At 43.4% G+C, this 14819-nt stretch overlaps 1 protein-coding gene across 5 annotated transcripts in view; it reads left to right on the top strand.

The window, feature by feature from the left end:
* The window catches only part of LOC146184434 (uncharacterized), a 237256-nt gene extending 230213 nt beyond the window's left edge, over positions 1–7043 (top strand). For 3 of the 5 annotated variants that reach the window (XM_084609390.1, XM_084609387.1, XM_084609388.1), the window contains 4 exons: positions 4025–4224; positions 5636–5760; positions 6429–6581; positions 6732–7041. In XM_084609390.1, the coding sequence (XP_084465516.1) occupies positions 4025–4224; positions 5636–5760; positions 6429–6572 (469 nt within the window). In that variant the 3' untranslated portion in view covers positions 6573–6581; positions 6732–7041. Of the gene's footprint in view, positions 1–80; positions 148–4024; positions 4225–5635; positions 5761–6428; positions 6582–6731 lie in introns of those variants that run through there. The other 2 variants (XM_084609389.1, XR_014708867.1) reach the window with 2 other exon arrangements.
* Positions 7044–14819: the final 7776 nt, after the last annotated feature.

Below are 14819 nucleotides of genomic sequence, written 5' to 3'. Positions count from 1 at the left end.
CTGCTTTGCACTGTTCTTTCGTGTTCTAATCTTTGAACAGCCATAACAAACACATAAAGTGACCTTATCCTCATTTATAGAGGAATACAGGAAGAGGAAGGAATAGAGGAAGAAGTCAATATAGGAAGTTGCTTCATGCATCTGCAAGTGAGTGGCAGACCTGCAGAATCCCTACTGCACAACAATACCATACATATTAACTGACTAAATATTACTGCACTCAATAAAGTATTGTGTCACCAAAGAACACCAATCTCTATCAACAGTAGCCGTGCCACACTCATGAAAATCTAGGTACAAAGAAATGTCAAGAAATTGAAAACAGTTTATGAACTTCAATACGTGAATCTTTGAGGGGATTAACAAAACCAACAGCAAAAAAATTGAAGGAATTGAGCAAATTATTGGAACGATATATGAAATGTGGAAGAGGTTGGCAATAAACTGATGGGCTTTTATAAAGACGCATGAAGCCTGCTCGCAACCATAAATCAGCTTAAGACCATCAGATACAATGTGTGAAATGTTACCAGAAAAATGTTTACCTGAGAAATTGTCACTGTGTGTCCTGCAGATTTAAACCTCTTGTAGACTGGGGCTTTGATGTACAAAATTATGATGCACAATCGTAGATTGCAGCAGCATCATAACATATATTCACTCAATATACAATAATCATCCCTGAAAAATACAAAGCCGACTCCTAGATGGCGCTCGGGCGAGCTGTGAACCTACCTACCAGTAAAGCGCTTCATAATTGAATTTAATTTACCAGTTCATAGACACAGCATCTAGAGAGAGAAAACTGGAGTAACATTATGCCTACCTTGTGTATCTCAATTCCATGATTTTATCTGTAGCCATTTTTGTATGAAAATATTAGGACATTTTTTTGTCATTCAAGCAATCGTGGCTAGATTACAGATAGGTTTACTTTTAAGAATCGAGTAAGCAATGAATAAATGTCTGATCAAAATTTTGCATGAAATGTGTTTGCAGGAACTGCAGATGCATAGTTTGTAAAAATTGATAAAGCATCAAAGTTAATTTCTTAGTCATGCATTATAGCCCCATTCTACCTCCAAGCTCTAAACTTCCATAAGGTAAAGAGCACCCTTTTCCTCGAATTATAAGACGTTCTAGTGTTTAGGGCTGTTATTTAGACTAGCTGTTTGAGAAGCAAGCATTGTTGCCTGGTAAAGAGGGTATGTGCAATAATTGCCGTGAAGCAATCTCTTTGATATCTGAGTCACTCAAGAGATTATTCAGTGTCATTGACTCGACTGTTTTCCTGTCGCCCTCTGTGCGGTATGTTCCACATGCAAGCATCCGCCGGTCCTCTTGCAGCTGTTTGCAGAAGCTCTTTAGCCTTGGAAGCTTCAGCAAAGTAGGTTGATAAGAACGGCAGGCCTTTTTAGCTGCATTGTTAAAAAACACAATCAAAATAATGAAAAATACTAGCAGAAAATGAAAAAGCACTATGGTTTATAGACATTGTATAAACATCAAATTATGATGAAGAAAGCCTGTGCAAACAGCCTACAAATAGAATAACTTCACATTGGATTTGGCAACTGAAATTATATACAAAATGAATAAAATCCTTTACCAAAGGTATGTAACATTTTAAGAAACATGTTTAAAGTAACAGAATAAAAATAACAATCACATGCTGTTCTACAGTCTAGTAAAAAGGTATACCACATTAAAGAAAGGGCAAGTGGCTCTTCTTTCACGATGCTCGAGCTATTAGTCCCGAAAATGTTCAGAAGCAGATTATTCCTCAAGCAAAATTTTTTTATGTCCGGAAATATCTTCCTAGTGGTACTTTGCAGTCTATAAAGAACAGGTTATATATCATGTAACCAGAAAAGTTCCAAACTCAGAAGCTGGTGCAGAAAAACTCTCTTTCCACCCATCCTACACCAGGGATGCCATGCTTCCTTAACTTCAAACCAGGTCAGTTCAAAAGTAACGAGGGAGATACCATGCACCACATGTTATGATTCAAATTATTCAGATACACTGATTTAGGCATCCGAATGATAAAGGCATGCACATCCAGGGCATGTGCCTTGCCATAACTGATAACTACAGTGCACAGTAGGGGAGCTAAAGGTGCCATATAACTCCACTTTCACTTCAGTTGTTAAATCACTTTGCTGATGCAAGCATTAAAAGAGCAAGACAAAATTTAGTCTGACGAACTATGCAGGACAACAGAAAGCACAGTCTTATGGTTTACTTTCCTGCCTGCCTTTTTAGCAATTTTCTTAACTTCTTTCTTTTTTGTTAACCTTGTAACTGGGTGGGAATACACAAGCCAGACGGGCCGGGCAGCGCGTGAATACGTTATGCGTTATTTATACTAATAAGCTTCTCGGTCACAGACTGCCTGCAGAAGCATAAATTTCCGAGGACCTCGCTAGAGAACGAGTTTATGGTATCCGATAGCGTACACGTAGATACACTCGCGAAAGAGGCGACGCAGCACGCAGGCTTTTCGAAAGCTTCACTTATCACGCTAGCACTCTTGAGGAAAGAAAGCAAATGCATACGTACACGACTCGGACAGTCGGCGGAGCGACGTAACAAATAAATGCAAGACACCTGCGTGCTGATATTGACACCGAGCAATGAGAGCGGCACCATCAATGATGAAAGAATTCTCGCACAAGTTCAGTGAAATGCGGTGCAAACGCACTGTAGTGCCCAAGGCAAATCTAATCAAAAACCACATTTTTTAAAATAATCGTGGTGACCCTTCTTGCCACGAATAGCTTCATGTTGTCCTAGGAAATGATAAAAATAGTGTAGACTGAAAAAAAAGGTTTTGCGGCTGATCGCTATCAAACAACGGCAATAAGCGCAACGACCCGAGGCTCGTGGGATGAGCGCGGCGCCTTTCCATTCAGGCTTAACAATGGCGAAATCGTTGAAGTATTTACCTGTAGCAATATGTAAACACACTGCAGTGCTAAAGTGTTTCCGTCTCTCAGAAGTATCGGCCACAAACACGTCACTTTTCTGCACGGTAGATTTTGTAAACAGGTTCGTCAGCTGATCACGATTTCTTGAGGATCTTCAGCAACGCTGGCGCCTGAACTTCGGTCTGATAGTCCCTGGTGCACTTTGAGGATGTCTGAATGAAGTGTTAACCGTCACAAACGCTACCATTCTTCACCAAACACTACAAATTTTATCACAAACAAGGAACAGCAATCTATTTTCATTGGACGAGTTACGTATGAACCTCAATATGGCCGCCATCTTTCCCAATATGGCCAGACTTCGCAGCGCCCCCTATCGTTCGTTAGAGTTGCGAATTGTTCGACGGCATTAGAAGGGAACAACAGCTTAGGATAGACAGCGAGCTGCTAGAAATGGCAAGAGAATAAGTCAGCACCACGAAACAAAAATACAATGAATAATAGTGGAATGGTGCGCATTTTGCAAATACTCACAGATCATGTACGGCAGATCACCAGTATCCGTCGAGATGAACGTGATAGCAGCTGCATCTTTTCAATGTTTACCTGTGGGGCAGAACTTAGAGGCTAATGAAAGAATTCAATCTTAAACTGAGGACAACGCAGAAAGCTGTGGAGGAAAACATGATAGACACAACATTAACAGATAGGAAGCGTGCAGAGTGGACTAGGGACAAACGCAGAAACAAAAGAAAAAATGGGTGTTGGCAGGACATCTAATAGGAAGGCAAGATAACCGTAAGGTAAATAGACTGCATTCCAAGGGAAGGGAAGTGTGGCAGGAATTGGCACAAGCTTAGGGGAGGTGGTGAGACTGAGAAGTTGCAGGATGAAGTGGATGGATCTACCACATGACCAGAATAATTTTTAAGAAATGGTAGAGGCCTTGGATATAGTCAGGTAAATGACGATTATGATAAATCAAAGATTCGGCATAGTTGCTGGAGTTTTTGTCGTTTTTATTTTGTTTTCGTTTTCTTTTTTTTTAATTTTTGAGCGCCATTTGAGGAAGTTCCCGGCTTCTCTTTCCACAGCTGCTGGCTGGAAGGAGAGGCCCTGCTTTACAGCTTCCTCGTTCCCGTGGGACTCATTCTGGCAGGCAACGTAATCGTCTTCTGTATGGTAGTTTCCAGCATCTACTGCCGCCGTCAAGAAGGGTTGCGTAGCACCCAGAGCCAGGTGGCTTTGGCTAAGGCACAACTACGGGCCACCGTCTGTATTGTCTTCCTCTTGGGTAAGCAACGTGACCCCTGACACTTTTTTGCCTCTATTTGCAGAAAAAATGTATGTTCATAGATAATTAAATATTGCCATCAGATCAATGTCAGTAGTAGCAACATGGCGCATGTAGCTCAACATCTGTGGCACGAATCTCAAGGCATTGTGAAAAAATTTTTGTCATCCAAAAGAACAAGAATTACCATGTAGAATCATTGGACAGGAATTCACGCAGATCTGTTTACAGCCGAGATTTAGTTGCGGCTGCATGGTCACAGCTCGCCACTCGCGGTGCGAAAAGTGCGATAGACAATCGCGACGTCGCCGGTGTGCAGTCCGCGAACGCCCACTGCTCGTAGTGCGCACAGCGTTTTTGGTGATCGCGGTGTCAACGACTTGCATGCAGTGCACAGTGCTCAAGGCGGATGATACGAAGGCTCCCGCCTTCGTATCATCCGTAATGGCGCGCGAGAGTGTTCGTGACATACAACATTCTGCACATTGTACACAATGCACTCTAGTCGGGAAAATTTACTGGTTCGTATCATCCCGAAACTCGCATTAACCGGATTTCGATCACTGAGATACTACTATTTGCAGTCACACTGTGAGCTAAGAGAATACAGTGGCTACCAAATAAATGTAACACCTAATGCTTGGAGCTTATGGATGCAACAGCAGGTCGATTCAAAAACGCACTGATGGCTAATCCCCGACAAATACTTTGAGCATATTTGGGTATAAAAACACAGCTTAAATTAAAGTCTTCGCTTGTTCCAGTGAAAAAAACATGTCATCGAACTGGGGTGACGAAGGTGTCGTCGCGAATGTTCGAATAAACTACTCATAAATAGAAATGCCTCAACTCTTTATTCATTTGCTATCCTGGAGGTGTCCATGAAGCAAAAGGCCTTTTAGTAGATGTATTGTCTCCCGATTTTTGGCAAGGAGCTGTTAAACCCTCAATTTCATATGCAGGCCCGAATTTCAGCACCCTGAGAATTTGGTATTTTAAAGCGTAACAGATACAACTGACTCAAACACTTGGAGCCACAAATAAGGTGGCGCTTCAAATTGGTTGCTGTAAACAGCGTCGTATACTTACCTCCTGTATATTTTTCTAAACTAGCCTGAATATACACAGTTTGAAAAAGACGTCTTTCATAAAATGACGGCAAGGTTTCTTTTTTGGTGAATGGCTCTTTATTTACATAGGGTCTGCTGCATGCTCAGCAGGAAGATTACAATCAACATTAAAGGGGACATTTGTAGCGCCCATTTCAGGTGCGCTGATAATAACTCATAAAGGCTCTTTAGTGTCCTGGCAAAGTTATTTCGGCATTCTTATAGGAGTGAAGCCTGTCCTTATTGTTTCCACCACTGAATTCATATAATGTCCCTGTACCCAATGCTTTTTTGCCTTCCAGGGTTAACATGGATATTTGCATACTTGAGCCTAATAGAAGCTGTATCCAAGGAATGGGGTCAACTGTTCGAGTATCTTTTTGTGATAACCAGCACTCTGCAGGGATTGGTCATATTCATTTTTCATGTGAGTTGTTGCCTGGTTTTTATTATTTGTGCACGCTAGGGCGGGAGGTTCATGGGGCAGTAAGTGACAAGCAGTGTTATGAGTGTTATGATAGGGGCCAATTTGGTTCTACATGTTGGTTTCAGCGCACTGTTACAACACTGATAATACATGAAGGAACCTAGAACAGATAGGACACACAGAGCGCGAATTCACTACTGTGTTATCATTCGTCATGTCTCGTCAACGTTACTTCATGTGCTAGTAATTTTCTAATATCGCCCTCTAGGTAGCATCTATAAAGAACGCTGGAGGCATTAGTGACGAGTGTTCTATGGCTGCTGAGCACTAAATATCGAGAACTACTATCCGGTGTTTGAATGAATAATCCTGCTGGTTTTTGGCCAACCTTTGCTCGCTGCTGGAGTAGGTATGTTGCGATCGCTCATGACACAAAACATAAGTCCTTTATCGTCAGTGTCACCTTTTAGCAGATATTTAAAATTAAAAAAATGATAAAATGAATTGTGGTTTTCAGAAGGTATTACATTTTTCCCTCTTCCCCAATAAATGATCTACCTAATGCAGCAGCAGAAAGTTTAGAATTATACAAACAATGCGCGATGCAAGAATGTCAGCATCACTCACACGTCAAGTATAACTGCGCTGTCATTTGCCTATGCTCGCAGATTGCCTACGAAAAAACTGCCAGAGAATTTTGGCTGGGCCAAATTGCGTACCGTCTGAGGCCCTATACAAGAAAAAGGAGCTTCGACCGGAGTTCAACCAAGATAACGCTGTCAACATCCGGCCACAAGACCACTTCTACGTGACGCTAAGAGGTTTGTGACGCATTGTAATTTACGTATTTCTTCTCCTAATTAAAATATTAGCTTCTGAGAAATCAGTTCACTTGAACACGTTTCTATGTCTGAAGTGGCCTCATAAATTATTGAAACACTCATCTTCTCCTCATTTCCTTCTACTTGCAGCAGGCAGTCAAGATGCTGTTTCGTACTGGCGGTTGTACAACCTTTCAGTATCAAGTTTGTGGTCACAGAACACGTTGGTTATCGTCGACGTCGCCTCGGCTCTAGGATCTCTAGCGTCATGTCGGCCGAGGCAAGGTCGATCATTCACCCAGCCTCCCACTTTCCCATTATGGCATCAACGTGACCCAAAGAAATCACTTTCACCATCATTGAAAATGTTCATGCCTTTCATGAAATAAAATAAAAAGATAGAGCCATTTTTGTTCAGCAAGAAAAAATAGTTTTATGAATACAGAAATTTTTACTACATACACTTTCTTACTCTGCTTCCAACAATACCCCCACCCCCATCCAAAAAGAAAAACTCAGAATGAACAATCTGCCATTATTTTGGATTCTACAGGTTTCTTGCGCACTGCTCACGTTACAAGCTCCTTCCAGTTTTGGGGTAATGTTACACAAAATTAGGCACCTTTTCCAATTACAAACCAAATTTAAGATGAACGCTTGTGTATGTTTTTGGGTAAAGATCCGTATATTGCTCACTGAAGCCCTTCTGCCTAACTTTTCCGTTTACTGTCAGTATATCAGCAGTGCCCAGTGGTTTCCAGACGTAGAAACTCATGGCAGCGACCAAATTCCAACTTACCTGATCATTTGCTGGCCAAGCCACATATCCGTTAGTCAAACTTGTGAAGCGCATTGATTGTACATATTTCTTAGCACGAATGGAGGATGCCTACACAGAAACATTCTCAACAGGTTTTGAAGGAAAAATTAAGGATACCATGGAAAGCGCAACTTGTTCATTTAACCCGGTTGCAAACTGCACCGATTTCGACATTGAGTTGCTACGACTGCAATCACTTCGGCGGAGGGCAGAGCGTAGACACAGATGCACAAAGTTGCACCTAGACCTCAGAGAAGCAAGGTGCACGCAGAAGATTTAGCGCAGTATTCAAGCCCTGCAGACACAACGCTGGAGGTCTTTTTGTGAAAAGCTAGATCCACGCAAGCCTTTATCACGCGTTTGGGGTGTACTCGTAGCCTTCACATGTCACCTCAACAGCATCTCCCGTTCAAATCTCTCGCGCTCCACCAAAGACGTAGTGAGATAGAAGTATTTTTTTTTTATTCATTCAAATAACTAACAGGTTCCTTGTTAGGAGTATTGTGTGAGCGAGGCATACAAATGAAAGAACAAAATGTAGGAGCAAATGCAACCAATAAAAGAAAACGTTACACAATGGTTACCCGAAAGTATTGAACACAAGACACTGAAGGAAAGAAACAGTTATACAAAGTTTAAAATAAGGCTACATAGGACAAAACACAATTTTCAGTTGAGGCTAAGAAGAGGGCAATAATGTGGATTTTAAAAAATTTCAAAATATTATTGTTTCTAAAAGCGCAAAAATCAAATATTAAGCAATTATGTCAGCTATTATTTTTCTGAACGCTGCAGCATCACTGACATTAGATTTCTGCGCAAGAATAGTTGGTTGGTTGGTTTGTGGGTTTTAACGTCCCAAAGCGACTCAGGCTATGAGAGACGCCGTAGTGGAGGACTCCGGAAATTTAGACCACCTGGGGTTCTTTAACGTGCACTGACATCGCACAGCACACGGACGCCTTGCTTTTCGCCTCCATCGAAAAGCGGCCGCCGAGGCCGGGATTCGATCCCGCATCCTTGGGCAAGAATAGTAGTCGCACAGAACTCATTCACAACGCTGCATTACTGCGATGTTCCACCTTCGCGGGATTCACAGATGGATATTTCCTTCTCCATGGAGGAAATTGATGCTGCGCTGGCATGTTGTAGAACGTCATCATCGCCAGGGCCCGATGTTGTGACATCCGCCGCACTATCTAAATTTGGGCAGGAGGCTCGACGGTATCTTTTGAATAATTACAATATGTCATGGTGCGATGGCACAGTCCCTAAGGAATGGAAGACCAGTCACCTGGTTCCACTTCTGAAATCGGGAAAGTCACCACTCGACCTTGCGTCATACCATTAAATTGCACTGGCCAGCTGCGTCGGCGAAATCATAGAGAGAATTCTACTAATACGCGTCGAATGGTACCTGGAGCGATACTAAATTTATACAGCTTTTATCTCCGGGTTTCGCCATGGCCGCTCCTCTATCGCCAGTGTGGTTGACCTCGTAACGTCTGTGAAGCACATAAAGGCTTTGAAAAGATTGACAGTAGCATTCTTTTTGGACATCAAGGGCGCCTAGGACAACGTGACACATCAAGCTATTTTGGACGCCCTGGTAGCTGCTCAGATCGGAGGCCGCATGTTCAGTTGGATACGCAGCTAACTATCAGAGAGGTCCCTTTACGTTCAGACTGAAGGTGCACCAACGTCTCTACATAGAAGTTCGCACGGAGTTCTACAGGGTGGAGTGCTCAGCCATACTCTATTCAACCTTGCTCAAGTAGGCCTGACAGACTTATTACCACAGTCTGCTCAAATCTCCATCTATGCAGATGATATATACATGTATCTGGGCATCCGATGTGACTCGGCTTCAAGTAGGTGCGAGGCTACAATAGGCTTCAACGATATTGACGTCGTACCTTCGTCTTTAAGGCTTAGATATTTCGACCGAGAAGTGTTCCTTCTGGCATTCACTCGCAAAACAATGTCACGTTACACCATATGCATCAATGGCAAATCCATTCCCTACGAGAGAAGCCACCAATTCCTTGGAGTTGTCACTGCCAGAAATATTTCCTGGAGTCCTCATCTCAAAGTAATGAGAAGCAAACTTTTAGCGATTGTGCAAGTTCTCTCTTTCCTCGGGAGAAAGTCTTAGGGCGCAACAGTGCACTCGATGCTCCAACTGTTCCGGCCACTGTTTGTGGGCTACATGCGATACAGCTTCCCCATATTTATTAAGATTAGAAAAATGAACCCCAGGACCCTTCAAAGTCTCCAAGCTCAAGCTTTTCGTGTATGCCTTGGACTTCCCAAATGTGTCTCAACAGCAGCGACTGTTCTTGTCGTCCGAGATCATTCTGTTACCACACATATTGCTGTTGACACAATGAGAACGCATATTCGGCACCTAACCAGGGTCCATAGTCGTCACCTAGCAACCCTTCCAATAGTTAGGCAAAGCACTACATTCGCCAAAGTTATAAAGCCCATCGTACCTCTATTCTTTCGCATTTCACTCCCGCTGTAAGACCATGCTCCCCCATATGGATCTTGAGGCAACAGTGCGGACCGTGGACGCGAGCACAAGATTAGAAGATGACACAACAGCGCTCGTTGTGTCGTCTTCTAATCTTGTGCTCCCGTCCACGTTCCGCGCTTTTACCTCAAGATGCATAATCAACATGAACAAGCTGCTATTCTAACCCATATGGAGTCTACATGAAACAAGGGTACAAATGAATGTTCCTGGAATTAGGAAGAAACTTGGAAGGTCATGACCTGCTCTTAAACAACTGACATTGAATTATCTGTACTTCAAACATCAAATGCGCACTCATGTCTACGCAGATGGCTCAGTTAATCTAACCAGTTCCACGGGGCCGGTTGTCATACCAGCCAAGTCAATACAAATAAAGGTTAAACCATCATACCTGACTTTTTCAACTGGTGCTGAACTAGCTGCCCTACGCGCGACAGTTGAATTCCTTTACATATAACGTCCACATCCCTGGACAGTGCTTACAGATTCTAAAGCAGCCCTTGAATGCCTGCAAACCGCACTACGCGGCGGGTCACATGAACAACTCGTTGGAGAGATCCGCCAGCTGTACCACGATGCAGTATTGAAAGGTCACAATACTAATTTTCACTACAGGCCAGGAAAATTCGGCATCAAGGGAAACCACCAGGCGGATGAGGCTGCTCGTTCTTCCCAAAACTATGGCGTTCCAGTTAAATTACCCATATCGAGGGTTGATGCCGCATGTGGCCTACGCCGTTTAGCCTTGGAGATCACAATTTCAGCGTGAAACACGGAGTTTAGCAACCGCCGCCTCAGGGAACTGGATGCTGAACTGCACCTCCACCTTCCCCATCAGATTGCTCGTTGAGAAGCAAAGTTGCTGTGCCGTTTATGGCTCGATGTTGCTTTCACCAACAAGTATGCTTTCAGGATTGGAGCGGCCGACAGGCCTGGCTGTGAAAATTGTGGCTGTGAAGATACAATCGAACATCTCTTACGTGATTGCTCTGAATTTGTGAGTGAGACATAAGCGGCGTTGTGCGCTGGACCGCCTCGATCCTCGGCCTTTAACGGCGGATAAGATCCTTCGTCCGTGGCCATAGCAGTCGACCGCCTAAGGCATACAGGGCACTGTTTAGTTTCCTAACAGCCACCGGCTTGTGTGACAAACTCTGACTGTGCTCCACGTCCCTTTTCTCTTCCCTCTTCAATCCCCTTATCCCTTTTTCCCTGTGTAGGGTAGCCAACCAGAGGCCTTTCTGGTTAATATCACTGCCTTCCATCCTCATCCCTATCTATCTGTCAATATACATCAGTTTTAGGCATAGAATCCTTTAACTCCCGTCCTTCGCAAATTGAGATGCACATCACCTGAAGTCGACAGCAAACCTCAACAACCCAAAAGGGAACTTTCCGAAAGTTCTTGTCGAGATGATGGGACGGCTTCAAACCGGTTGGTGCACCAAGAGCTCACCGTGAGCTTTTCAAGGTGCAGCGCTTTGCGCTACTACACCGCGGCTCTGTTCTTCCTTATGAAGCGCAAAGCGCTGAAATGTGGCCGACAGTGTGAATGATGCAGACGGTTCATCGGAACTCTGCAGTCTGTCCGCATTTAACTGAATAGATTCATGGCTGACATGGCCGGCCCTGAGGGAGACTAGAGTCACTCGATAATTTTCAGAGTATCACGATTTTTTCGCCCTCGCCGCTGTGCCACCGATTGGTCACCATGGGTCACTAGTGCGCCGCGGCCCGCTTTCGCCATCAAGCTTTCAAACAGTCATAGCGTGGACACCTTTCACAGCAGTGCGTGTGCGAAGATTGCTGTATTTCGCGTCTGGGCTTTTGTAGCTCGGCTTTTTTTCTTTGAAGAAGTACTGAGTGGCAGAATATCTGGCTACAGAGCCTTCGGCAGAAGGAAACTGCATGAAAAAGATATTTAGGGCGAAAGCCTTTCTAGGCTAGCTCGTTTAGCAGAAATGTGTGCTCGTGATCTGTGCGTTGCATCTGTGCTGTACTGTGTCGCTCACAAATAGCTTATGTGTGAGGAGAATAAGAGTGAAGACGATTGACAGTGATAGATAAAGAATATAGTTATATAGACATGGATATAGTTATTGACTAATGTAATGATATAAAGAACAATAATTACTTGATTAATTAATGATAAGTATGCCAAACTCAACTTATAATAACCGCGACTGATTGGAAATGAGTAAAATTCTTTGCAATGCGTGTTAATGACTTCAATGACTAGCTATGGCTCATCATGATTGCTAATGACTACAAAACGAGTAATATGTCAAACGATGACTTGTAATCACCACAGCTAATTGGAAACGAGTAAAACTGGTTAGCTATGAGTGGCAATGACCACAATGAATAGGTATGGCTCATCATGACTACAAAATAACAAATATGTCAAACGACCACTTTAAAGGGTCTAAACTGACTGGAAATGAGTAAAATGACTAGACATGACTCATCATGACTACTTATGACTACGAAACAACCAATATGACAAACGACGACTTGTAATGACCGCAACTGAGAGGAAATGAGTGAAAATGCGTAGCTATGAGTGGTAATGACTGCAGAGACTAGGAATCTCATCATTACTACGAAAGGACCAATATTTCAAACGACGACTTTAATGGCCACAACTGACTACAAACGAGTTACAATGGTTTGCGATAAGTGATAGTGATTAACGATGTTGATTTTGATTGCGTCAATAAAAAGGTTTAACACGCAAACACGAGAGAGCTTGCGTCAAACTATGCGCGTTTGTGAGACGACTTACATTTGGCATCTGGACCTCCAAGAGAATTACTCGATGTGATCATTTGCAGTGACAATCGAGGAAGGCAAGAAAGTACGAGTAATTGCAACATCACGATAATCACAACAGCATACCGAGGTGTCAGATTAATTGATAAAGCCCTTTGACGGGACTGGAATTATCCGCATTCAGACCGCTGCTCAGAATGACACAATCTTAACGTTCACAGTTCGCAACTTGTATTGTTTCTAAATTAGCTGCGGTGCTTTTCAAGGCAATGCACAGGCAAATGCCCATGCTTCTTTGATTTGAATATAGCCGCGCCCGAGGTGCGCCTCGTGCAGTTGGAAGCTTCGTGGTCGCGCCGGTCATGGTTGCCAGCACGCGATGTGACCTTCGCAGTACTCTGAAAATCATTGGGTGACTCTAAGGGAGATGCTGTAGTAGAGCCGTGAAGCGATGACAACACCTCTCCGATCTAGTGTTCTATTGAAGGAGCTTCGACAAGAGCTAGCTAATTGCGAAGGGTAATTTGAGTTTAAAAACTGTCAGAACTCAATAATTTTCGCGAGACACGTTCCAAGGCCACCCGTACATGATGTATTAAAGAATACTCCTTATTTTAAAGCAAATAGAGAACCTAACACGAAGGGCTCCTCAGCCTATGTGGCCTTTCCCTTCAGCCTTGCACGGTTTATCAGCTTAATTGAGCTTTTCGTCGGCCATAAGTGAAGTTTCCCCGGATGTTGAGGTGGGTACATTATATCGCCAAAGTTCCGGTGGAGACAGTATGCCGATACGATTATGCTACGCTAAGCAATGAGGGCATGAAATTCCAACATGCACCTCCCTAATTTTCTGATTCCTAGTTCTTTACTTTTCTCATAAAACACACGCCTAGTAGTATGTTGTAACAATATTCCACTTTATGTGTACGTCAACACAACATATATGAAACAAGCTCCCTTCCCCCCCCCCCCAGCCACCCCATAGACACACACCTTCCTCCCAATCCGCACACCTGCCTCGCGTGGAGTAGCCGGCAACACGCGTGACTCGCAGCCCAAGAGTCACGAGTTTGAATGCCGCCCACAAGTTAGAATTGCTGATATTTTTCTTCATCAATCTCTTTATCAATCTCTTTATCAAGCAAATTATTTGTGAAATGCGGCGAATTTTCGTTCTCACTGGATATATCGTCACTGTTTTCTTTCTGCGTCTGACATTGCGTTTAAATTGAGTGTGACGAGATATTTTAAATTTTCATGCGAGGTCACGTGGCGGTGATCACGTGCACTTGTCAACCAGTCAGCGTTTTCATGCTACAAGTGTAAGAGCGATATCAGATTTTCTGTGACAAAAGACTCTTACTCTATGGGGTAAAATTTGCGCGGCCTTAGCCAATACAAAAGGGTTCCCTAGTGTCAGTTTACATCAGATTTCATGAATTTGAAGCATGGCTTTCCTTTAGCGCTCCTAATCGTCCTATCTATGAAGCCTGGTCTATATGCAGCACCCTTTACTCCGAAATTTGCTCTTCGTATGAAACTTCTGCGGCCGTGCCTTCAAAACTTGCAGTCTTTGGCCTTTATTGCGCCCGTGATGCTGAAGTTCGGAGGCACGCTTAGTTCCTTCCCCACACGGGAAACAATCGTGGAAAAAAAGGCAGATGGTGGGTTAAGCTTAAGTAACTTTATAACCTCCGAGTTAAATCTTACTTCTACCCGAGGCGAAGAAAATGTACCTATTCAGCGCTAGCATTTCATCTGCAATGCTTGAATCAGAGGCTATCTTCGACATATTCAGGTGTATCGTTCAGAATTTCGGTTCCGCGTTAGCTCTTACACTTCAGGTCAACTTCAGGAAGTAGCTGCTAAAAGCTGTTCTGCCCTGACGTAGTAAGGCCATTCTGGTTTTAAATGCTGCCTAGACAAAAAACGACTCATTATTAATTTAAACAACGCGAATACGAAGACAAAGCACGAGATAAAAGAAAGCCACAGTACAAGCGCTGACTCACAACTATGCCTAAGCCCTTTACTCCTAGGCGCAGAAAAAACAAACATGATGAAAACGAAACAATCACATGAAACAACCCCTGGGCTCACCTCCTGC

The sequence above is a fragment of the Amblyomma maculatum genome, chromosome 7, assembly GCF_055883805.1.
Source record: "Amblyomma maculatum isolate TAMU_Amacu chromosome 7, ASM5588380v1, whole genome shotgun sequence".
Lineage (NCBI taxonomy): Eukaryota > Metazoa > Arthropoda > Arachnida > Ixodida > Ixodidae > Amblyomma > Amblyomma maculatum.
This window is presented reverse-complemented; position numbering and strand designations above follow the sequence as displayed.